This window comes from Sebastes umbrosus, chromosome 21 (genome assembly GCF_015220745.1).
Source record: "Sebastes umbrosus isolate fSebUmb1 chromosome 21, fSebUmb1.pri, whole genome shotgun sequence".
Classification (NCBI taxonomy): Eukaryota; Metazoa; Chordata; class Actinopteri; order Perciformes; family Sebastidae; genus Sebastes; species Sebastes umbrosus.
The window spans coordinates 22,530,619-22,556,459 of NC_051289.1; the positions used below are offsets into that span (position 1 = coordinate 22,530,619).

General features: G+C 41.4%; 1 protein-coding gene across 8 annotated transcripts in view; it reads left to right on the top strand.

Moving 5' to 3' along the window:
* pfkpa (phosphofructokinase, platelet a) overlaps nucleotides 1-25,536 on the top strand; it is a 28,057-nt gene extending 2,521 nt beyond the window's left edge. Inside the window, exons 2-23 of one of the 8 annotated variants that reach the window (XM_037756748.1) lie at nucleotides 1,590-1,663; nucleotides 3,029-3,106; nucleotides 3,532-3,721; nucleotides 5,079-5,244; nucleotides 5,388-5,432; nucleotides 5,546-5,654; nucleotides 5,901-5,996; nucleotides 7,244-7,336; nucleotides 8,654-8,779; nucleotides 10,197-10,261; nucleotides 10,575-10,644; nucleotides 11,822-11,968; nucleotides 13,846-13,916; nucleotides 14,415-14,502; nucleotides 15,310-15,462; nucleotides 19,315-19,479; nucleotides 20,316-20,377; nucleotides 20,983-21,094; nucleotides 22,587-22,686; nucleotides 23,042-23,047; nucleotides 23,531-23,636; nucleotides 24,692-25,536. In XM_037756748.1, the coding sequence (XP_037612676.1) occupies nucleotides 1,590-1,663; nucleotides 3,029-3,106; nucleotides 3,532-3,721; nucleotides 5,079-5,244; nucleotides 5,388-5,432; nucleotides 5,546-5,654; nucleotides 5,901-5,996; nucleotides 7,244-7,336; nucleotides 8,654-8,779; nucleotides 10,197-10,261; nucleotides 10,575-10,644; nucleotides 11,822-11,968; nucleotides 13,846-13,916; nucleotides 14,415-14,502; nucleotides 15,310-15,462; nucleotides 19,315-19,479; nucleotides 20,316-20,377; nucleotides 20,983-21,094; nucleotides 22,587-22,686; nucleotides 23,042-23,047; nucleotides 23,531-23,636; nucleotides 24,692-24,848 (2,279 nt within the window). In that variant the 3' untranslated portion in view covers nucleotides 24,849-25,536. Of the gene's footprint in view, nucleotides 1-1,589; nucleotides 1,664-3,028; nucleotides 3,107-3,531; nucleotides 3,722-5,078; nucleotides 5,245-5,387; nucleotides 5,433-5,545; nucleotides 5,655-5,900; nucleotides 5,997-6,422; nucleotides 6,519-7,243; nucleotides 7,337-8,653; nucleotides 8,780-10,196; nucleotides 10,262-10,574; nucleotides 10,645-11,821; nucleotides 11,969-13,845; nucleotides 13,917-14,414; nucleotides 14,503-15,309; nucleotides 15,463-17,248; nucleotides 17,402-19,314; nucleotides 19,480-20,315; nucleotides 20,378-20,982; nucleotides 21,095-22,586; nucleotides 22,687-23,041; nucleotides 23,048-23,530; nucleotides 23,637-24,691 lie in introns of all 8 variants that reach the window. The other 7 variants (XM_037756746.1, XM_037756750.1, XM_037756747.1 and 4 more) reach the window with 7 other exon arrangements.
* The last annotated feature ends 305 nt before the right edge of the window (nucleotides 25,537-25,841 follow it).

Below are 25,841 nucleotides of genomic sequence, written 5' to 3' on the forward strand. Positions count from 1 at the left end.
TTTCTGTAGCAAAAGCACAGGTGTTGCTAATAACTTTAACGATGGCTCTGTTCTATTCAAGTGTCCCAGTAAGTCAACTTGCACCATGCAAACGGAAGCAGCTGAATGGAATTCAGCCATCATACATTTTATTGTTTACACCTGTGCTTTGCCTACTGGGACGTGTCTAAAGGTCTTTCGTGAAAAAGGCATGTGGGGGAGGTCAACTTGGAGATGTTGTCGTTGTAGCTTGAAGCAGCACTGCAGTTTTCCGCACTTAACGGTAATTTGCCAGCCACGATATGGACATTATGGCTCTCTTTGGTTCAGGACAAACGTATCGATCATTGGTGGGTGGCTTTGGAATTAGAATTCACTTTTAAAACACACATGAACACATACACACAGGCAAAAAAAAACAAAACTCATGGAGTTGGCCCCTGTGCAACCCAGTGAGGCAGCGGCATGCATGACAGGAACTGAATGTCAGTGTCAGAGGGCATTGTGTGGCCTTGGCTTGGTCTGTTCACTCACTATGCATGAGAAAGTGTCAGTTATGCAGAATGAGAAGGACAAACTTGGTGACTTTGAGCTTTGATAAAAACCTCAAAGCTCCACAAGAAACATGAACGATACATTTTTGGGATAATCTTTAAATTTGACCTCTGTCTTTCTAATTCACATTCTTTCTTTGTCCGTTCTCTCAGTCTCTAAACCTTTCTGTCATCTCCTACTGTGATTACACCATGCTGTTCATTTGAACACAGTTATGTAATGAGACGGGAGGTCACGGGCCGTTACACTGGACAGTATGGTGAATAGTTGGTCCCTAATGATTATGGGTGCTTTGTTGTTCTGTGGCTGTAGGAAAAAAACACTCATTTCCGAAGAGTTTTTATTTCCCAGTATAGTTTACATTTCACTGTCTTTTCACTTTCAGTGCTGTCTTCTCCACTGCCCCACTGGCCTGAACCTTTGTGTTGCTTAGTAACAGCTCTACTTGGCTGCCATTAGATCTGCAGTGTTTGTGCAGAGAAAGGAAACTCAGCCCTTTCTTCTCTTGTTTATACCTCCGACAGTCAGCCAAGTTTCTGTCCGCCCGCTCTGGGTAAAGCATTACCCATTATTCCCCACTGTCAGTGTTTAAGCTAACTTGTCATTGACATTCAAGTCACAGAGCGGCACCTTATTGGTTACTGAGTTCACTTGGACTAACCACAAATAACTGGAAGGCTGTAGGAGGAGCTGAGAAACAGTCTGACCAAAAATGGCAGTATACCGTGGTGAGAAAAAAATGCGGCCCAAGCCACAGATAGCAGTGTAAACACGGATAGGCCGCTGCACTTAAAGACACATTGTCTTTCACTTAAGACACATTAGAGAGAGGGATGTAAAGTTTTACTGCTGCACTTCTTTGTGACAGAGATGAAATAAAGATCCATGCAATAACTGTGAAACAGCCATTCTAATCAGGGTTTTACAATGATTTTACAGTTGAAACATGTGTTTTCCCTCTTAAAAATGTACTCTGCTCATCTCTGGATTAAAACACAATGTTGTTTTATTGTCAATACTACTTTTTGGTATTCTTTATTGTTTTTTTTTTTCAGGGATGAATGCTGCTGTACGTGCCGTGGTTCGAATGGGGTTATATGTTGGAGCAAAAGTTTATTTCATTCATGAGGTGAGCCCATACTTTGTGATGATCATTGTTAAGGCCTTTTTTTGCCACTGCTCAAAGTTTATTTTATGCTGTAGAAGTGGGAAAATGTGAGCAGCAGCCACATCACCTCTACATAACAATACCTGCCCATTTTAAAATACATTTTAGCATACCTTTTATGCATAACACACATGGTAAAACGTGTAATTATGAAACTTTTTTTAAACACAGCAGAGGTAGAGCTGAACGAGCTGCAAGGCACACTAAAGTTGAAATCTTTACCCTCTGCTTTTACAAAACAATGTAGTTGCTTTAATGTCATTCATTTGTCTTGATTATTTTAGCTTCTGATTCCTGTATTTTTTTCTGCCTGTTGTTGTGTTTTGTTATGTTTTTCACTGTAATGTTATCTGTCCTCGTTTGTACTTGTTTTTTTATTTATGAAGTTATCTGTCCCTGACTGTAGTCATATCTGAAACTATTTTACTTGCTGGCCATCTTGACCAGGACTCCCTAGCAGAAGAGATATTGTATCTTAATGGGACCTTTCTGGTTTAATAAAGGATAAATAAATAAAACAAATGAGAAATATATTTTTTAGCAACTCAATGTCAAGGATACCGGAAGCAGACAAGTCTTTCAGAATTCAGATTAATACATTTCATGAAGGGACGGCTGCACTTCAGTCACGTATCCCTGTCTACATATACAGGGATGTTTATTTTCATATACAGTAGCAGATGTGAGAGGAGCTTTGGCGAGGGCCCGTGCTCTGCTCTGCTCTGCTCTGCTTGCTCATCATGTGTGATCCCTGCACATCTGTGCATGTCATGGACCTCCTTCGCTCAGAGCGTTGTTACATAACTAACTTGCGGCTTTAGCAGATGCCTCGTATGAAACTCCCCTCCCACTCAGGTACCACAGCACTCTGTGTTCTCCTGCACGCTTCTGCAGAACACTGTATGAGGATGGACAAATCTTAAACCATGCATGTTACATTCTTGAGTTTCACTATTACACATTTGTATTTTTCTTTGGTATTGCATAAGGTTGCAGCAATACATCAATCTGGATTTATATAGTAATTCAATGATCATCAAAATGCAAAGTGAAAACAACGATACGTATCATCATCTTAAAGATACGCCTTTATTTTGAAATTCCTATTTCTGTCCAAGCGCATCTCGTTCCCTACAGAGCCCTGTAACTGATTGTGTTAAATAGGCATATGATATCCTCTCACATTGATCGCAGGCCCCTGAATTGAATCAAATCAAAATTGTGTCGTGGCAGACTTCGTGATATCACCAAATATTGTATTTAAGTCTTATCTGTTTGGTAATCTCTTGTATTTATTTACTAAGATGCTCCCTCTTTTTTAATCAGGGATATCAAGGCATGGTGGACGGTGGAGAGAACATAGTGGAAGCCACATGGGAAAGTGTCTCCAGCATGCTACAAGTGGTGAGTAATTATCATGGGCAGCATTCCACGCATCTAATGCAATCACTGTACAGTCGGGCTCTAGAAACAGCTCCCTCGTCTGGGAGTTTCTGTTCCAGGTCTTAACATTCTAAAATAAAAATACAATGACTTTCAAACTTTTAATATTACAGTACGTCAAATGAAACTGTTTTCAAAGTTAGTATTAGTCCACAGAGAGCAGGGCATTCAAGAGGAAAGACCTCTCTAGTCAGAGAGGTCATCCCAGCAGCCAGCGTGTGTTCATCAGCTGTTTACTCTTGTCAAGGGTCCTCAAGCAAGACACTTAACACCATACTGCACCAAGTACACAGAACTGAGTAGTAAAAAGGAAGTTGAGTGACTTAAAATCACAGGAAAAAGAGAGTGTATTAGGCTGAAGAAATGTTGACACTTGTCGCCATCAGGGTGGGACTGTTATCGGCAGCGCCCGCTGTAAAGAGTTTCGCTCCCACGAGGGACGCCTGAAGGCAGCTCACAACCTGGTGCAGCAGGGCATCACCAACCTGTGCGTGATCGGTGGAGACGGCAGTCTGACGGGAGCCAACCTCTTCAGGGAGGAATGGAGCGGGCTGCTGGCGGAGCTGCAGGAGCAAGGTACGTAGGAAAGATGAGTCACCTCTTTGCTTTACCTTCATGCTATTTTCTTAAAGGGGACCTATTATGTTTTTTTCCCCTTTCTTTTAGTGTGTTATATAGTTTTTTTGTGCATGTAAAAGGTCTGCAAAGTTACAAAGCCCAAAGTCCACGCCACAGGGAGTTCCTCTCCCCCACAGAAACACTGCTCCTGAACTGCCTGAAATGCATTGCTTGAAGTCCCGCCTTTTTCGTTCGTAACATGGTGATGTCACCAAGTACTGGAACACATTTGCATAATGGCTAGTTTGGCACGCCCTCAAACAAAGCTAGTTAGAGCGGAGCTGGAGCGGAGTCCAAAGAGTTTGGTTTTGGTTGACCAATCACAACAGTGGACCAGCTGACCAATCAGAACAGACTTGGCTTTTCGGGAGCGAGGGGGCAGGAGCTCAAACAGAGCGTTTCAGACAGAGGGTGAAAAGAGATGCTGCAGCACAGCCCGTATGAGAATAGTAAAGTGTTTTTTGAACATTAAAGCATGTCAACATGTTCTAGTAGAAACCCAAAATACAAGTATGCACCTGAAAATAAGCATAATAGGTCCTCTTTAATTTAGGGTGTCCTCCATCTGCTGAAAAAACCCTGCAGTAACTGCATATGGGGCTGTTAGTAACCACATTGGTCACATAAAGATTTTGTTTTCATACTGACTCTCTGCTACACCCGCCAATATTAGCAGACATTTTTGTTTTGTAGGTTAGATATTTCATACAGCCCACATCCTCCCATACTCTCTCTATTAGGTCACCGTCTATAAGCTTTCCTATCACTGCTGTGCTGTTTTTTCTCTCCATTGTTATTCTGGCTTAAAACTAGCTGCTTTCTATATGAAACCCTTCCTCTTCATTTTGTTTGCACACAAACATAGGTGCATGTCATGTCATCTTCTAAGAAGTTTCACTGTTAATAAACTTTAGGTCGTGCTCTGCTATAAGTCGAAATATGTGATGCTTTTTTCTCCTCCTCATTAACATTACTATTTAATAAAAGACGCTCACTTTTGCTTAAAGTGGAGTTGCTATAAACAACCCTTTTATACCAGTTTAAATTCTTGACGGTGGAAATAATCTCCAGCACGCAAAAACAGGATGAAGTCAAATAGTCACTCAAAACATGAGCTCATAATCTGAAGGGGTTTGTTTCTTACAGTAAATGACTGTTTAGGTTTTTCCCTGAGCTCAGCAGTTTCCATTGCTGCTTGTGCTGTTCTATTTTGACAACAAGCTGTGAGAGTAACCTGCCTGAATCACTGTAGAAATACACTGTAAAACACAGAAGGGGGGCACCGGTTCAACCCAAACCTCCTGATCCCTTTCAGGCCTGATCGAAGCTGATGCCGTCCAGAAGTATTCGGCCCTTCACATCGTAGGGATGGTCGGCTCCATCGACAACGACTTCTGCGGAACCGACATGACAATCGGCACCGACTCGGCTCTGCACAGAATCATCGAAGTGGTGGACGCAATTATGACAACTGCACAGAGGTGGAGATAGAACAGCAGCAACACATATGTTTAAGCTGATTTCAGCTCCGTTCAGCATCACCTTTCAAATGTCTGTTCTTCAGTCTGATGCTGTATTACTCAAAAGCGCTGCTAAGTCATATTTTTCTGTTCTGATCTTTCAGTCACCAGAGAACATTTGTGTTAGAGGTCATGGGCAGACATTGTGGGTAAGAATGCATTTGATAAACCCAATAGCAGATCCAAAAACATAATTCCTGTGGCAGAGACAGACTGTTATCTGTTTATATACACAGTGCTGTGTCTGTGTGTTCTATCCCAGCTACCTGGCCTTGGTGAGCGCCCTGGCTTGCGGAGCCGACTGGGTGTTGATCCCCGAGATGCCCCCAGAGGACGGCTGGGAGGACAAGATGTGTCAGAAACTGTCTGCGGTAACACGATCCTATTTGTTCCCCACAGTGAACAATATCGTACCAGTGTCGATGCTATATAATGCGCCCTATGCTGTCTCGTTTAAAATGACAATGCTGTTATTAATCTGCACAACTTTTCTGTTTTTCTACAAGGATCCTGACTTTTTTTTATCAGAGAAGACTGAAAGTGTTTAGTCTCAGTCATCTGGAGTCTTATTATCTTTTTTTTCTGCTTTGGAAACATGCCATTGTTCTGTGATTCAGACCCGTTCCAGGGGCACAAGGCTGAACATAATCATAGTTGCAGAGGGAGCCATTGACAGGCACGGGAATCCTATAACCTCTGGTTTAGTCAAGGATGTGAGTACCTGAGTGCAAAGAAAGGGGAAGCCAGAAGCATGGAGACCCGACTGATGGAAATCAGTCTTCTGAGCCACAAAATGCTCTGTATTACAGTTTTTCTTGCTATGATAATTGGCACCAGAATATCTAACAGGATGCTAATGTGAGTGGGGAAAAAAAAAAAGATCCATCCTGCCTCCTGATAAGAAAACCATGACGCCGCATGCTAAGTCCACAATAATGCAGCGATGACGAGCAATAAGGTTGGCAGGATATTGCTGATTACAAAGTGCAAACACAAGCTGCAATGACCTGAAAGAATATATTGTCAGCTCCCTCCCCGGCTGTGAGCCTCGTCTGGTCGCCCGTGCTTCTGAAAGCCCACGTCGCAGCCACAGTCTCAGTTTTTCTGTCATGTCGTCTCTCCACCACCCCTCCTTGTAGAACCGAGCAGGGATGAAAAGGCTGAATATCATAATTGTAGCCGAAGGCGCGATTGATCGTAGCAACACGCCCATTACCACTGACTATATCAAGAATGTAAGTACAGAGCTTTGGTGTAAACGTGTTGGCAAGTGGACTGCCTCCTGTATGACCTCTACTACTGTACTGCTGCCCTGGTGTGGCTTTGACTCTGTTGCTGTGTTTCTGGAGTTGCTCTATCAGACACACTCTCTAGTTTTGGTAAGATGGCTGTCACGATACTACTACTACTGCTGCTGCAGCAACACTCTGAGCAGACACCCTCACTAAACCTCACACACCCAAAATGTCATTTATTTCCAACTAGCCTCACACATAGTTGTATTGAATATGTTTTTGCCACAACCCTGCACTAACTGTGTCACATTTGAAGGCAAACATTTCAAGCATTTTGTTTTCTAGTACAGTACTCGAGAGTCTCATCATTTCATTTAGCCCTTCCCGCTTGTGGGATCCTCTGTGATGTCCAGTATGAGAGCTGAAAAATGACTGAAAAATTAGAATGGCTTGCTTGTGCTTTGCTGTTTCCCCTTCTCTTCAGCTTTTCTACTGTGTTTCATTGTGTGATGTGCCTGTTCGTTTATGTACGTATGTATGTTTCACATTTGTTTCACAGTACAGTTGTAATTCAGGCAGAATTTCACATTTAGCTATATTACTAATACGCATGAGATAAATGTGTATCATTTCACATGAAGGATCCATTAATTCGATTTACAGTGGTATATTCTCATTAGAGGAATAACAAGATTTGCTAAGAGCTGCACATTTTATCCTCCTAGCTTGTTGTGAAATGCTTGGGTTTCGACACACGAGTGACTATCCTGGGGCATGTGCAGAGAGGAGGGACCCCTTCTGCTTTTGACCGCATCCTGGTAGGTCCACTACTTTTTGATAATCGATTAATTAATCATTTTAGTAGGGCTGTACCGAATGTCTTTTTTTTTTTTTTACATTTGACGCTTCTATTGAGGTTTTCAAATACAGCTTTGAATGTTTGTCGTTATATTTTATGAGGTCATCACCCTTAAAAAAAGGAGAAAAAAATAGATTTTTTTGTTTTTGTGGTTATATAAATGTAATTTATGGTGCAGTTAGCTTGCTGGTAGACCGCCTCGTTAATACAGGTGCATGCAGGAGAGCAAACAGTTTTTTGACTGCATGTTGTTTTGAAAGGCTAAACGCCAACAAATATGAATATGGAAACAATCCTACTGGAATCTAATTCTACAAATAGTACAGTACTGATAATATTGGTATAGCCTGATATTTATCTGCAACTGTGCAGAAATACCAGGTTTAAACAGAATGAATAGACATGCAAAAAAATTTAAAAATCTGCGAAGCATTTGAATGTTGATTTAGAACGCGAATGTCAACGTTATGAATGAAGCTTCGAAGCTTCAAACTATTTGGCACAGCCCTAGAAATTATTCATCTTTCAAGCAAAATACCAAACACTTGCTGGTTGCAGCTTCTGAAAAATCAGGAATTGATGCTTTTCTTTGTCATTTATGATCGCAAACTTTGGGTTTTGGACTGTTGGTGGGATAAAAACATGCTATCTAAATCGATCACCTAGGGCTTTGGGAAGTTTTAATGAGCATTTCTCACTATTTTCTGATATTTTATAAACTAATCAATTAATTGAGAAAATAATCATTAATTCCAACCCGAATAGAAACTTGATTATATTCCGATTTTAGAGCCACAAAATTGTCAGATGTGATTTATCTACAATTTACATGCTTGACCTTTTACAAGTTGTAGCATTTTATAATAGAAATTCTCTATATAAATGTGCACACTTTTAACCCATTGTAAACATTAGCTGTGTGTTCTATTTGGGGTATTTTGGTAGGAATGGTCCAGTTGTCCAGAGCATTTCCTGTTTAATCCTGTGTGTGTCTGAGGAGAAAGGGCTCCAGGTTTTAAGTTAAGCACATTAACAGACTTATGGCTCAGCACATGAAGCACAGCATCACAAACGGCAATTGACAAATCTCTTCATGTTTACCACAAACCAACTCAAAATTGAGGCCGAGAAAAATATATTTTTTTTCTCAAATTCTTGTGTCTGGATTTGGGGGAAGAATGTGTTAAAAAAGAAAACATGACATGTGTACAGGTGAAACAAAAGGAGGTTGTGATAGTGAGGATGATGCAGTTTTTATCTGTGTTTGCTCACACAGGCCAGTCGTATGGGTGTGGAAGCCGTTCTCGCTCTTCTGGAGACCACAGCTAACACGCCGGCCTGCGTGGTCTCTCTGTGCGGTAACCAGTCGGTGCGGCTGCCTCTGATGGAGTGTGTGCAGATGGTAGGCACCGGACTGGGCTGGAAACAGGCCACGCATTCACACACACAAACATGTATTTACAAAATTACAGAAGCTGAGTAGAGGAGAAACTGCAAACACAAACACTAGGAAATGACTCAGCTCGACTCAGAGAGGCAGTGTCAATGGGGACGGGGTTGGAGGAGTATTAAATAATGATGACAGCCCATTGGGCCTTAAGTGGCGCTAATGTTCACACGAGAGTTGTATTGTTTGAGAGGCAGTTACGTCTGGTTAATGATTATCTGAAGCATTTGGCAGCATTGGCAACGACTGCCTGCTGGATGGTGATGTAATCGCAACCCATCTCCATAGAAACGCACAAAGAGGCTTTATTGTTGTACTAGCACACCATGTTCAGATTTGACAGAAATCTAGGCCACAGTTTTCTATTATTTAGAAATTTTGTGAAGAATTTAGGGCTGTCAATCAATTAAAATAATGAACCACTATGAATTGCATGATTGTCCATAGTTAATAGCAATTAATCACATATTCTTTATCTGTTCAAATGTACCTTAAAGGGAGATTTGTCAAGTATTAAATACTCTTATCAACATGGAAGTGGACAAATATACTGCTTTATGCAAATGTATGTATATATTCATTATTGGAAATCAATTAACAACACAAAACAATGACAAATATTGTCCAGAAACCCTCACAGGTACTGAATTTAGCATAAAAGATATGCTCAAATCATAACATGGCAAACTGCAGCCCAACAGGCAACAACAGCTGTCAGTGTGTCAGTGTGCTGACTTGACTATGACTTGCCCCAAACTGCATGTGATTATCATAAAGTGGGCATGTCTGTAAAGGGGGACTCGCTAGTATCCATAGAACCCATTTCCATTCACATATATTGAGGTCAGATGTCAAGGGACCCCTTTAAAAATGCCAATGCCAGTTTTTCCTCACCCAAATTTGGAGCGTTATTTAGCTTCCTTCCTGACAAGCTAGTATGACGTAGCTTTAAAACTGAGCCCGCTACAACCTAAAAATCAGAAGTAGCGTTAAAGAAGTTAGTGGGGTTAACAACGAATTTGCGTTATCGATTTCGTTAACTTTGACTGCCCTAGAAGAAGGAGAATGCAGTTCTATTACAGGTCAAAACAAGGTTACATGTTAGCTCTGTTTGGAGCTGGAACAGACGCATTGTTCTGTCTCTTTAAACTTGAAAAGCGGTGATTAGTCCAACTATACATTCAGCGATTGTTACAGTCATAATAGACGCTTCAAAGTCACAGTATGAATGCCCACAGAGCTGATATAAGTTAAACAAAGTGCCTCTATTTTTGTGCATACAGGAAGTACAGTGTGTGTGTGTGTGTGTGTGTGTGTGTGTGAAATAAGGCTGAATTCAAACAGTGAAAAAATACTCCTCTCTTTTCCTCAGACTCAAGAGGTCCAGAGGGCCATGGACGGGAAACGTTTTGAGGAGGCCGTTAAGCTTCGGGGCAGGTATGACTGACGGCCCGCTGGAAACCAATCCGATATACCAAACTTAACACTTCACTCCAGATCAAGACATCAGTTTGATGTTGCTTACTGTAGACAGATGTGGTACGGAAAGTGGATCACAGTGCTATTTAGAACACCACCAGTGTGTTGTCTACAGGATACAGTCAGTCGGAAATAATAATGATGCAGATAATTTAAATTACAACCCCTCAGTTTTGACTCTATTACGTATGTGGCTTTTCATTTAAATAGCACTGAAAATGCCCGACTCTGTTATTTTAAAAAGTAATGCACGTGCTTTGTTTTACTGCAGGAGTTTTGAAAACAACCTGAGGACGTACAAACTGCTGGCTCATCGCAAACCAGAGTCCGAACTGCCCATTGTAAGTCACCTCACAACATCTGGACATTTCCTTGACAGTGACACTGTTGTCAAGCCGGAAATATACACACTCACACACAGACACACACCAAGCAGGAGTTGTTGTTTTCACACATACAGTAGCATTTCCCAGCATGCCTGGAGTGCAGGTTGCTTTTAGAGAATTGAATTGGCCTCCCCAAACCACTAAGATGTTTAATATTTTATTACTCTGTCCTAAGGATCTGCCTGCAAATAATGACTCAGCTACTGCTGCTGACGCACTGTGCTGCAGCTATTTTCAGAGGTATCCTTGGCAAAACAAGGCCGAGCAAAGTACTGAGCAAAGTATTTCTGTTGGCCATATAGAGTAATGTGAGTATTTCTCTGAAAACAGGTGCATTAAAGCATGCTAGTTTTGCTGGCATACTCATGATACTCACTGTATCATGATACAGGGGTAACGATTCAATATATTGCGATACTGTAAGTAAGGCGATATATTGTGATTTTTTAAAATCTAATTTTAGGAAAACTGTCACAGTATAAAGATCACATCACCATATAAATACAATCAATACAGTGTTTGTTGAGAATTGATACAGTATCATAAAACATAATATCGCAATAGTCAATATTTTCAATATTTTCTTACACCCCTAGCTGGCATCTCTCATATATGATGTCAGTTGTTTCCTGCTGTTAAGTAGAAAATAAGGTGACCTGTAATAATGGCCTAGTTAATAATAAACTGTGTCTTGCTGTGTAGCCTATAGCTGTAAAGAGATGCTTCACATGGGGCCCCAGGTGGCTCAGTGTTGGCCTGCCATGCAGCGATATCAGATGACACCTGGCTCCCCGCTAAGGGATGACTTGTTCAACCCTGCCAGGAGCTGTGGCAGCCTGCTGCTGCGGCTCCAAAGGAGGCAGCTCAGACTGAAGATCAGTGAAGTGTAGAGGCAGCATGGCAGACTCCACGCTGTGGAGCTCGCCTCAGGGTTTGGCTCCCCCCCTGTACTCTGTGATAATGACCACTGTAGGCCCAGCGTGTGGCTGAGAGCAGAGCAGAAACCAGTTATTGATTCGCTGTGCAGAGCTTCATCAACTGTCCTCCAACAACAACTGCAACATACAGTACTCTCTTTATTCACTATGATGATATAACATTTTAAGTCACATTTGATATTTTTTGCCCTCAGAGCAACTTCAACGTGGCGGTGTTGAACGTTGGCGCCCCTGCAGCGGGCATGAATGCTGCCGTCCGTTCAGCCGTCAGAGTGGGCATCTCTGAGGGGCACAAGATGTTTGCTGTCAGTGATGGGTTCGAGGGATTCGCCCATGGACAGGTGGGTACAGTAATATCACTGATATACTGGTACATGTAAGGGATAATGAACAGCGAGCTGGTCATTGTTGTGAAATAAACCCCGACAGGGCGTACAAGGGCGTTTGGGGTCCAAAAATGACCCGCTAGCTGAACATTATCCCACTTATTTCACGGCTACTTACTTAAGAAATCAATAATTTGACACAAAAATGGTCCGCCGGAGTCAAAAGATCAGAACTGCGCCCATAGCAACGGTCTGCTATAAAGAAATAACAGACCGTAAAACGCTGTGATTGACCAATCAGAACAGAGTATTCAACGAAGCCGTGCAATAAAGGGATGTAAATCACGAGTTTCATCACGGTACGATATATCGATTCCAATCAATTCAAGGGACTGTGATCAATATGAGGCGATATCATATTTCATGTATATTTAACACAGTTACATTTATATTAATCACAAAAAGCAACTCAATTATGATTTGACAATTTTATTACTGGGGTCTTCCAGACATTTAAATGAAAAACAATCTATACTTTTTTAATAAAAATAGACCTCCTGTTTTTTCGAAATTAAAGTGCCAAATCTCTCATGTTTAAGTGCAAATGTTTTCTATCAGTTAAGAATTTCAAAATAAAGGCGTATCTTAAAGATGACAATATGTATCGATGTTTTCACTTTACATTGATGATATTGGATCATTGATCATTGAGTCGATATATATTGATCCAGATTGATGTATCATTACATCCCTACTGGTGCATGTATTGTACTGTTGCATGTATACATCACTTTGTAATCTCACTCCTTTTAAATTAAAATACTTGGAGGGAAGTCATCACACTAAGGAAATTTAATGTTATAATCAAAATGCATTCATCAAATAATCTACCCTAGCAGTTTAATAGAATATTGTGTGTACTACTTTCATATTTTAATCAATAACTCAAAGAGATATGGGCGAAGCACACAATCACAGTTAGGTCCCTGACTGGAGAATAATCAGAGAGACTCAGGGAATATAATCTGTCCAGATTAATGTAAACCAATTTCTCCCTCCTCTGCCCTGCTCAACCAAAGTTGATGCAGTACCGCATTAAACCGATAGAGGGCAACATAATACACAGACTGCAAAACACAGCTTCGGAATAATCAGTCAATGGGATGATTCTCATCTGATCTAACTATAGAGAAACTTTTGAATGAAAGGTAAAAACAGACAGTAGATAATCTGAGTCTTTAAGTGGAACCTGTTCTGAGTGAGACTGAGCTGTAATTTGACACACTGCCATTTAACCCACTCCGTTACTGGTAGAACTGGTTTCACTCTCCTTTCCTATTATCCTCCTTTGACCTTTTATCCAGTGAAAAACAACTTAAATCCCTTCAGTCCATAGTTGGCTCATTCAAATGACTGCACTTAACAAACGATCGGATCATTTATCTTCATCAAAATGTCCCCAATATCAGCGGTTAGTTAAACATCCTGTGTGTGCCCTGGCCAGCTGAAATCAGACCGCGCCAACTGACCCTGAGAAGATTAGAGCAGCGGGAGTAATGGATTTCAATACTTCAGTGCTCTGGGACTCTCTGCTACACACCTCTGTGTTTTCACCGGTCCACTTCCTCTGTTTTATAGAAGAGAGTTTGGCCAGAAAAAAAATTAACTCTCCTCCTAACAATCTCTGCATTGAGACCCCCAGGAAGATGTGTCAGATAATACAGAACTGTATCTAACGCAGGAAGTTCTGGGTGTATTATGGTGTGTGGTAAATGGACCAACAACATTATAGAAGATATTATCTTAAGCATAGGATTCATACATTTGAATGCTGAAGGAAGGGAGTATTTCAAATGTGATGGAGTAAGATTGCGTGTGTTGCTGTTCCTCAGATTAAGGAGATTAAATGGGCTGATGTCGGAGGATGGACGGGACAAGGTGGATCTCTGTTGGGAACCAAAAGGTAAAGTCTTGATCTGTTATCTCTGATTGAACAGCAACTGTTCAGCATTAAAAATGGGATCCATCCCTTAGGGCCTGTGTCCATATAGCAGGGTTTTTTTGTTGTCTTTTTTCAGTTGTTCCCAATGAGGAGAGATTGTAATTGGCACCCAGTGTCTCAGAGCACTTCTAGTTGAAAATCTTGGAACTTTTCAGAAAAATGCCTGTGACGTCACTGTAGAAAATGGAGGAGAAGCTTGTTTTGGCAATATCTGTCTATCCTGAGCTTTATATATCAGATAGACACTATCATAACAAAGCTATTCAGGCGCTTTTCTGCGCCTGAGATGTGCTGAAAAAGACGCTATATGAACATATATGATAATTACTGCTGTAGAATCTGGACTCAGATACAGGTTTCAGCTTCACATTCACAGCTCTCTACTAATGTTTTTTACATGCACTGAAACTCTTCATATCTCATAAATAAATAACAATCTTGTTCTTTCCCTTTCCTCAGAACACTTCCTGCAAAGCATGTTGACAAAATTGCTGAGCAGATGCGAATGAACAACATTAATGCGCTGCTAATTGTCGGTGGATTTGAGGTACGTTTAAAACTTTATTTTTGGGTCTCTGCTAGCTAATTGTGCTAATGACGCTACATTCTCGTGTATATTTTCCATGAGCTTTTTTAGCTCTTGACTTTTGAAAATTCATGACAGTAGCGCTAATGCTATATTTCATATTCAGAAACATTATGAGAAGAGCTCATACACTCAAAGTGTAGTAACTGTTGAAGCATTACTAATGATATTGTCAGATGTCCATATGTACATGTTGATCCTTTCTATCAGTCTTATCCCACTTTATGTCAGCACACCACCATATGGCTCCTTCCATATCTATGTATCATGCTTCAAATCATTTCTCTGTCAAAATCCAGAACATTATGAATTGTAGCATAAAGCTGGTTCACTGTTGATTTTCAGTTAATATGTGATTAGAGAGAAAGTAGTAAATGAAAAGTGAAGCAACACTGTAACTGAAGTCTAAATGATATGATGATTTGGTTTTAATCGGAAACAGAGAACACCTGCTTTTTCTCCAGCCATTTCACGCACTCCCATGTAGATGCTCACCAGCTTTATTTTCCTGTGATATATGAAAGTAAATGAGTTTCGTGTGTATGTAGAGTATGGATGTGTGTGTGAGAGAGATACTGTTTATTGTAAGTGGAGTGGAACCTGTCTGTTTCGCTGCTGTCCGTTGTGATAGACCTGGCTCCTCCCCTTGGCACCCTCCACTTTTGTCTTTCCCCTCCCTTGTGGCAAGTAGCAACCTCTCAACCCAACCAACCTGCTAAAGCTTCCAACCCTTCACACACACTAAAAGCCCTTGGCTCTGCCCTGCAGGCCTTCCTGTCACTGCTGGAATTGTTAACGGCGCGCGGGAAATATGACGAGTTCTGCGTGCCCATGGTCATGGTCCCAGCCACTGTCTCCAACAATGTGCCGGGCTCAGACCTCAGCATCGGCGCTGACACGGCTCTGAACGCCATCACTACTGTAAGTGATGGGGAGCTGGCGACCAGAATAGTTCATCTCAGTGACACACAGACATATAAAACACACACACACGCATGCACACACACTTTATGCCAGCCAGTTTATCATGTTTAAAGAAGGGAGAAATCGCTCACTCAGTCATTTTTTTACCAGGAAATTTTGTGATTTGTAATCCACATCTGGAATAAAACCAAAAACATCTCAGCCAGACAGACAAATTGAGTCACGTCTGCACTGCGAGGTATGACTGGTAAAGGTAATTAACTAAGTTCCAGAGTAGTGTCTCTCCCTTCCCCATCAGGTGAGTAACTGAGTGACAACATGGAGGCATGCTGTGAGTGTGCCCGAGTGTCGTGACCGGCCGCCATGTTTGCTCTGCCAGCCTTCTCCCCGTCTGTGTGTTTGCATCCTCCCACATCATTAACAATCGAGATGAGTGGCTAACAGCACGCAGGTATGATGTTGTTGTCTAGTTAGCTCACACATAACGGCTACAGAGCACAAACTAACACCTCGTAGTGCAGTCAACATGCACGTATTGCGTGTATCTGCTTGAATTGATAATGAAGCCTTTACTTTAACTTTATTCAGTAACTATGTGAAGAATAGAGTGCTCCGGGGATGGCGTATTTTTGTTGGCCAACCAGGAAGTTAGCATCGCCCTGGGTTCCCTCGACAAAAAGCAAATTGGATTTTTCCATCAGGTTTTGGGTTATTGCAGAAAATAAGCTCTGTAGCAAACACACGTTTATGATACTTTCACGTTTTGTTCAGCAAGATGATCTTCACCAATGAACACTGCTTTTATGATTTTTGTAGCGTAAATGCAGTCGCCAGAAGTAAAACGCTAACGTTAGGCTAAACTACACCACGGTTGCATGAGTGTGAGTATACACAACGAGGCTGTAAAGGCGGACGAGTCAGCACGATGACCTATAGTAGTGTCATTTAGCCACTTCTTAGCAACTGCCTTTAAGTCACATGAAGGCTTCAAAATTCAGGAGTGGGGTATTTATTGATGTATTTTATGTCGTAGAAGAAAATGTTAAACTCTCTTCAGCTTGTGTTAACCACAGACCTTATTTCAGGCATCTAACTAAAAAAACATTGACTTCCAGACGAGGGAACCGAATGCTAACTCATTTCTGGGTTGTAGGACTCATTCCCGCAGCACTCAATATAAATAATACATATAATATTGTTGTTTTGTTTAAAGCATCATGATAACTCAAGTGAACGTAACCCTATGTACGACTAAAGCACAGATTTAAACAGTAACATCTCCGAGCCTGAATCTTTGCCACCATCTTCTTCATTCTTCATCCTCCTCCCGTGTGTGCAGACTCGACCGGTGCTTGTCTTGCCTGAATATAACCTTCCACAGCAGATATGGTTGTCCTATGCAGCGTCTCTCTGCAGTGAGCTGCTGAGGCTCACAAACACACAGACCTCTCCCATCTTTTCCTGCAGTCTTTCTTCCCACTTTTCTATCTGTTCCACCACCTTTCCTTTCACATCTTGTGTGTTCCCCTACCTTTCGTGGCTCTACTCTGCCACTTTTTCAATGTCCTTTCCTCCCTTCATTCTCTTCATTTTCCCTTCTTTACTGTCCTCTCCACCTCTTTATTCACACTTCCGTCCTCTCTGCCAAAGGGAAGCCACTGCCGCTATCACACGGCAATAGCCGGAATGGCAGGATACACTCCAGCAACCTGAGAGATATTCACCTCTCTCAGTGGCTGTCATTCTGTGGCTCTAACGCGTTTTCATATTACTGCCGCTTCAGGCCTTTGAGAGTCTGCTGCAGCTGTATGATGCTCGCGCTACCTATGAGGAGTTTTGCATCCCGATGTGTATGCTGCCCGCCACCATAAGTAACAATGTACCGGGCACAGATCTAAGTATCGGGGCAGACACGGCCCTCAATGCCATCGTGGAGGTAAGGCAGTCGAACCGCCGCCGGCATAACTTTGTGCATCTTTAGCATCTTGAACAAAGTGGTCAGAGGATGAAAATGATATCAAGTGTCAGTGGAGTTAATGGTCCAGTGCTTATACTCGACAAACTGTCAGGTTCCTAAAGCAGATGTGCAGTAAAGTGTTGCATGAGTATTTGCTGCAGCTCAATAGATTTCTCTAGTCATTAACATGATCTTAAATAGGGATGTCACGATGCCAGAAATTTAGTAGCCGATACCAATACCAGCCAAATTCCATGATTCTCGATACAACAGTAAAAAACAAAACAAGAAATGGTAAATGGACTTGCATTTATATAGTGCTTTTCTAGTCTTCCAACCACTCAAAGCGCTTTACACTACATGTCATGTCACACACATTCATTCATACACTGATAGCAGAGGCCCAGATGGCCCATCAGGATCTAATCTAAATACTCATACACATTTACTTCAACATACAACACCTTTATTTCCATTTGCATTCTGGTTTTTGCAAATGTATTATTAATCCCCGATGATCTGCCTCACGTTTCTTGCCAAAAACAAAATTTTACAAGATTACACTGGAACACATCATGATAATATTATAATTTAACCTTCACCCACTACTCATTTTTACTTAATGGAGCTTGAACACATCATAATACAACCTCTGTTAACATTAGCGGTTAGCTCCTTATTTAGCCGAGCTGCACTGTACTGCTCACCGGCTGCTAATGTTAACTAAGTCTGTTCTACATAGTGTTCACATGGATTTGTTTTTCCCAATGTAGCATTATCATGGACATTTTCTATTGTCCCCGGGACGCCGGGACGCAGTTAGTCTCGAGCCCTGATCCCCGGTACCTGCGGTACTGTAGAAAAACAAGCACCATCACGTTTTCAGAATTTCGGCATTGACTTGGTACCGTAGTGACGGTTCTTGTGACATCCCTAATCTTAACCTTATTTTAATCCCAACTCAAAGTTTAGTAGTTCTAACATTAACCTCAGGTGTAAGATTAACTTTAACCCAAACACTTGAATAAATCCTTTGAAGGGGCACTCCACTGATTTTACACATTAGGTTCAGTTGTACTCGTCATGAGGACTACTACTCAGCCTGTGATTTTCTTTTAACGGAAAGACGGCTCTACCACCTACAGGGGTGAGGTTTTTAGAGATGTGGCAATTTAGACGGCAAGATGCTATCAAGTTGCATTATGGGAAATGTAGGATCCAGAGTTTTTGGAGCTTGACCCATACTAGGGATTACAAATCCGAATATCTTGGACTGCTGCCTCAAATTTGACCATTCTTTCTTTAATCTGTCTCTTGTGAGTCCCCCAACTTGATGGACGACGTGCAGTACTAGATCACTGGAATGCCCTTTTAACACTGTTGTAACTCTGCACTTATTAATGACATCACAGTCACCTGATATCAAACTGATTATCAGCATTGGACTAGGTAGATCAGGTAGAAAAGATAGTTTTCCTTTCTAAATATAATCCTGACCAAGTGTTTAACATTTGACATGTGAAGTTTACCAGTTGATGTGCTCTCTCATCCTTGTGTTATGTATGCAGGACTCCAGTCTAACTGGTGAAAGCAGCATTTTAGCCTGAACCTGCCTGAATTGTTTTAAGTGTAGCACTCTTGTGCAGTTTGAGAAATAAGCATGCTGGCCTTGAAACTAGTGTCTTGCTGTTATGTGGAATGCATTACTGTAACAGTACATGACCTCTAATCATCACACGTCTAACCTTGCTGGTTTGATCGTTTTGACACTTTGATATGTTAAACATGACATTTAACTGGAGGTATCTCACATTTATACCGTTTCATAATAGCTTAGTTTGTAATAATCTCTTAATGTATACTGACTTTGTGAGCTTATGTGCGTGTGTCAGACTTGCGACCGCATCAAGCAGTCGGCCAGCGGGACCAAGAGACGCGTGTTCATCATTGAGACCATGGGAGGCTACTGCGGCTACCTGGCCAGCGTAGGAGGCCTGGCTGCCGGAGCTGATGCTGCCTACATATACGAGGAGCCGTTTGACATCAGAGACCTGCAGGTAACTCATCATCTGTTAGGAACATATGGACTGCCTCTGCTGTGTGTGTGTCTCCTCTTTGATTCCTCAACTCTCTGTCAAGGCATTCAGTCCCCAATAAGGCCTTAAGCCCTGAACCCTCAGGGACTTGACTGACGTCACCTGGTAAATGGTTGAGTGAGCGTGAGACGCTGCAAGGGCTTGAAATGGTAAAAATATATGAATGTGACGGCACTTTGGCGACATATCACGTTATCTGACGATGCCAATTGTAGGTTTTTGTTTTATGTTTTTTTACTGCGTTATTTGAACGTTTTCCAGGCTCTTGCCTTACGAGATGAGAAGTAACTGTTAAAAAATCGATTTACTTGTTTTTGTTTAACTTCCTTAAGCAAAATTAAAAGAACTGGTTGATGAATGAACCAGGTGTGTAGTGTAATGCTGCATTCCTCTGATTTCATGTGTTTTTTATGGACCATCTTAAGTCCTTAATGTTAATGTTTCTGGGTAAATTTAAATATGCCACGCTGAACACCCATGTGCCTTCAACAACGCTATGAATTGTGGGTAATTCCCTCAGGCAAAGTCTGCAGAAATGCAGACTTATAGAAAGTGTTCATAAAGGGCTCAAAATGTCTGCGAGAGAGCCCTCAAGGACTTGACGGTTTGACAGTGGGACAGCCTTTAACCTCTCGCAGACATTGCAGAAACGCGTCTCAAAGTCTAAAGAGAGTGGACATTGTGGGATTGAAGCCCCTACCACTCACTTCATCCACAAGAGGGCATTCAGACGGCCTCTACAGTACAACGCCATCTGCTGGTCAACATCACTCACATTTCCTCTTTATTCCCAACAGGCCAACGTTGAGCATTTGACAGAGAAAATGAAGACCAGCATTCAAAGAGGACTCGTTCTCAGGTAACCTGAATGACTGACTGTCTGGACTGGTGTAATTAAAGCAGTGGGAAAAATTAGTCCACATTCTGGTGCACTGCTGCTGCATGTTTGAAGGGGCGCTTATGATCCAGTATTTCCAGCCCTCACTACTTGGTTTTAAGCTGCTTGTATAGTAAACAGATCCAGTGTTGATGTCATCAGTTTAACAGCTGACATTTAGCAGTGTTGCTCTCACTGGAGGCAGATGGCCGCCCACCCAGAGCCTGCTTCTGCCCGAGGTTTCCACCCGCTAAAGGGACGTTTTCTCTCGCCACTTTACACTTTTCTTGTTGGATCTCTAAATTAAAGAGTACAGTGTAGACCTGCTCTTTATGAAAAGTGTCTTGAGATAACTTCTGTTGTGATTTGACGCTATATAACAATAAATTGAAATGAATGTTGATGTCACTAGAAGTTGAAATCAGCGAGGAAAGAAACTGAGAATGCAGCAGATGTCTCTAGTTGTACTATGTAGACTCAGATGTCTAATTCTTTCACTCTGTGTGTGTGTGTGTGTGTGTGTGTGTGTGTGTGTGTGTGTGTGTGTGTGTGTGTGTGTGTGTGCGTGTGCGTGTGTGTGTGTGCAGAAATGAGAACTGCAACGAAAACTACACCACAGACTTTATTTACCAGCTGTACTCTGAAGAAGGGAGGGGAGTGTTTGACTCCAGGAAGAATGTGCTGGGACACATGCAGCAGGTAAAGCACAGCCACACTGGTTCCGACTTCATACCGACTAAATGAGACTGGGAGTATTCCCTCCCGTAGCAGCGTCAGGGGTAACAATTGATCCAGGCTAAGCAAGATTTAATAAACAATTTTCTATATTTGTATCATGAATATGCATATCCCCGTTTTACATGGATGGGCTTTGTTGTATTTTGGCTCTGTGTGTCTTGAGATTAGCGCAGATAAAACTGGAGCAAACAAAACTTTGATGATCCCCAAGGGGGTGGTGTGGGTTGTGCCTGCAGCAACTAATGGGATACAGAAGAAATGAAAGATTTGGTTTTAAACATAGCACAACTAACAATCTTTAAATATTAAAAAATAGAAGACGTTTGGTGGCTCTGGGTTTGAATCTGGTCTCATTCTCTTGATTCATCTTTCTATCATCATTTCTTGACTGTAGATGTGACATCTTTAACATGACAAGTTCAAAGAAATGTACATACTTACAGCAGATTGAGACTACAGGCTATGGTGTACAAAACAACAGAAAAATAAATGTAATTTATATGGCTGGAAATCACCAGAGGCCCCACGATACGATATTATCACGATACTTAAGTCATTATAAGATCTTATAGCGATTTTAAACATTGCTATTTGTGATATTGTGATATATTGAGATTTATTACCTTTATCAACTGCAAATTATGCAGTTTGTCAACATCTGTTTTATCTAATAAGATTAGGGTTATTATTAAGATTATTGTTTTATGTTGTTAATTGATTTCCAAATAATAAATATATACATACATTTGCATAAAGCAAGAATAAAAACTCTGAGATGAACAGAGTGAAAACTGTATCTTATTTAGAGCTGTCAGTCGATTAAAATATTTAATTGCGATTAATTGCAAATTAATTGCACATTTATTATCTATTCAAAATGTACCTTAATAAGAGTATTAAATACTTGACAAATCTCCCTTTAACATGGGAGTGGACAAATATATCTTCAAGCGACCTCTTTGAAACCGGCCATGCCAGTTTTTCCTCACCAAAATTTTGCATAACTTTGGAGCGTTATTTAGCCTCCTTCCCGACAGGATACCATGACATGGTTGGTGCCAATCGATTCCTCGACTTTCTAGTTTCATGTGATACTAGTATCACTCTAGCTTTTAAGACTGAGCCCGCTACAACCTCTGAAACGGCCGAGCTGAGCCCGCGGAAGAGCCATCGGATTGTTAAGAAGTTAATAGCCATGCAAAATATGGCAATAGATACTGTGCTGTATCGTTTTTCCCCCCCACCCTTAGTTATTATGATTGTTACGAACACACATGAACAAATTGTTAATGCAAGCAATATGGACAACACTAAAATATTAAGACAAACTGTACAGTCTGAAACTAATGAGATTGAGTCAGGCCACAGCAAAACTGAGAGAAACTGCCAAATTCAATACACAACATGTATGGAAAACAAACATCGTCATGTTGTTCTGTGTTTCTTCTGAAAGGGAGGAGCACCGTCTCCATTCGACCGCAACTTTGGGACCAAGATCTCGGCCAAGGCGATGCAGTGGGTCACCAAAAAGCTGACTGAGACGTTCAGACAGGGTAAGGTTAATGTTCCGCTCCAGCGTTAGTGAAAGGACCTGTGGTAGCTGATCCTCCCTCCCTACAGAGGCGTGACCGTTGTGAAGCAGATCTGTCATGGAGTCACTGTCCTGATATATTTCAGTCCTCTCAGAGGAAATTATTTATTGATCATTTACATCCATCAGTGTAACTATTTAATGAGAAATTGACTTGAGTGTACTTTACAGACGGATAACACTAACAGCTGTGAGCGATGTGTGATCATTCTTAACAACAGTTTGTCTTAAAAGCACACTGCATGTGTTTAAAGGGCTAAAGTTAAAACTCCTCTTTGTTTTTTATGTCTATTTCCCATACACATGGATGACATAAGATGAAGGTAAATCTTTTTTTTCTGCTGGCTCCATGGCTATCTCCATCTTTATATTTAGCTCCACATCCCTGTCTGTCTTTTCCTTTATTCTTATAGATCCACACAGGCAGGCTTAGGCACATGTGGGGCACAGCTGGAACCAGTCTGTGTCTCACAAATTTAGCAGTAGCCACCATGCTACACTATTTCCAGTCTGCAATTGAAAGACTGGAAACTAATAGACACATTTTCCTGCTTTGCCCCACATTTTCTTGTCTATCTATGATACTTTATGTTGCCTCAGTTGCTTTTTGTGTTTAGACTTTCAGTTGTACCCCATTGTAGATCCACTTGTAGACCCACACAGAACTGTTTTAGTTAAGGATTAGCTACTAGCTAGATGAAAAGTCATCATCACTCTATACATCCTCTCACACCCACTGCCAAATGTCTTATTTAAAGTCCGTTCCCGTGTTTCCACCTCTGACTGCTGCGGTGTTTTCGCTGCAGGCCGAGTGTTCGCTAACACCGAGGACACCTGCTGTCTGCTGGGGATGCGTCGCAGGGCTCTGGTCTTCCAGCCCGTCGTACAACTCAAGGGAGAGACTGACTTTGTGTACGTAATCACACTACATGAACTTGAAGGGGAAAACTAAACCATTTTCTTTTCACTGGCATTTTCACATTCTTCTTTCTAGTTGTGGTGCATGTTAATGTTGGCACACCAACCTGCTGTGGTGCTAAGATGACTGTGCCAAAATGAATGATGCTAAATGCCAGTTTTAACATTTAAAGCCACTCTTGTATCACATGTTGTCCAGATGGGAATTGATCTTTTCGCTGCTTCCCGTTCATTAGAAGTAGGGCTGTCAATAATAACGCGTTAACGCAGATGAGTTTTAACGCTACTTGCAATTCTTAGGTTGTAGCGGGCTCAGTTTTAAAGCTAGAGTGACATGGTTGGATCCAAATTGATTCTTTATGTTTTCTAGTTTCATATGATACCAGTATCTTTATACTAGCTTATCGAGAGGGAGGTTAAATAACGCTCCAAACTTACGCTAAATTTTTGAGAGGAAAAACTGTCATGGCCATTTTCAAAGGGGTCCCTTGACCTCTGACCTCCAGATATGTGAATGAAAATGAGTTCTCTGGGTACCCACGAGTCTCCTCTTTATAGACATGCCCACTTTATGATAATCACATGCAGTTTTGGGGCAAGTCATAGTCAAGTCAGCACACTGACACACTGACAGCTGTTGTTGTCTGTTGGGCTGCAGTTTGCCATGTTATGATTTGATCATATTTTTTATGCTAAATGCAGTACCTGTGAGGGTTTCTGGACAATATTTGTCATTGTTTTGTGTTGTTAATTGACTTCCAATAATAAATATATACATACATTTGCATAAAGCAAGCATATCTGCCCACTCCCATGTTGATAACAGTATTAAATACATGCCAAATCTCTCTTTAAGGTACATTTTGAACAGATAAAAAAATGTGCAATTAATCGTGATTAAATATTTTAATGGATTGACAGCCCTAATTAAAAAATTTGTGCCACATGTGACCATCAGAAGTGAACATTAGAACATTTTTGTAGTGTCATTTTATAGTGTAAAAATAACCCCGTAACCACAGTGCTGAGATGTGCTCGTCTGTCTGCAGTCACAGGATCCCTAAGGAGCAGTGGTGGCTGAAGTTGCGTCCTCTGATGAAGATCCTGGCCAAGTACAAGACGAGCTACGACGTGTCGGACTCCGGGCAGCTGGAGCACGTCATACGCAACCGGCCCAAAGAGTCGGACGCTTCAGTAGCCATGTGAAGGTCGGCGCATTAACGGTGGCCCTGTGAAGTCCAAGTCTGTGTGTAAGACTGAAGGTCTGTGAGGCGTCAGTGCGTGTGTCGTAAAAAGAGCTCCAGTAACAACGTCAACCCAGCGTCTCTGTTAATGTTCATTTTCCTTCAATGTCACTCCACCTCTGTTTTGTCTTGACAACCTCATGAACTGTAACCTAGCCTCTGCAGTGTTCCTAATATCAAAACTCACACACACGCTCTCGCACACATCCACAAAGCTGTCCTGCCATGCATCCGTGTGTCCTTGTTGCCCTGGATGTTTTTAGTGTCACCACCGTTTTAAAATTGCACTTTTCTCTGTCTCCAGTTGCGTAGGCGGGCTCTGATCCCAGAGCTGCACGACGACAGAATAGACACTGTACCCGCTGTGTGTGTGTGTATATCTGCCTAGACTCCAGTGTGAGGTTCAGCATATTTATGTGAGACTGATGCAATACAGTTCTACTGCTGAACTGCATGCTGTGCTTTACACTGAAACTAATATTTATCTTTTTAACATTGTTTATTATTTTTCTCGTAAACATGGATACGCCATTAACTGTAGGCGCTGCTGTACTGAGTAGCTGTCTGTCATATTGCACCAAGTTACTGTAGATGTGTAAGAGACTAATGTTTCCCACGGAATAAAAATCTGACTTGAGACGTATACCCTATTGATTAGTGTCGCTGGATTTATTTATGTAACCCCTGAATGTCTAGTTTCCGCCTTTTATTTCCCTTAAATGTTGGAAAAATCATTGTATTCCACTCTAACAGTATCATATATATTCTTTATCTAGCTCTTCACTTAAGCTATGTTAACACTGAGTGAAATATTCAAACACAAGACTCAAGATGTTTTTCATAGCGATATTCTAGATGTGGTGCCTGAGATATTTGGTATCCGTGGAAAGGTTTTGATCTTCACTAGAATTTGAATAAATTCCTAAATTATTGAGGTTTCACCTGAGCTTTGAGA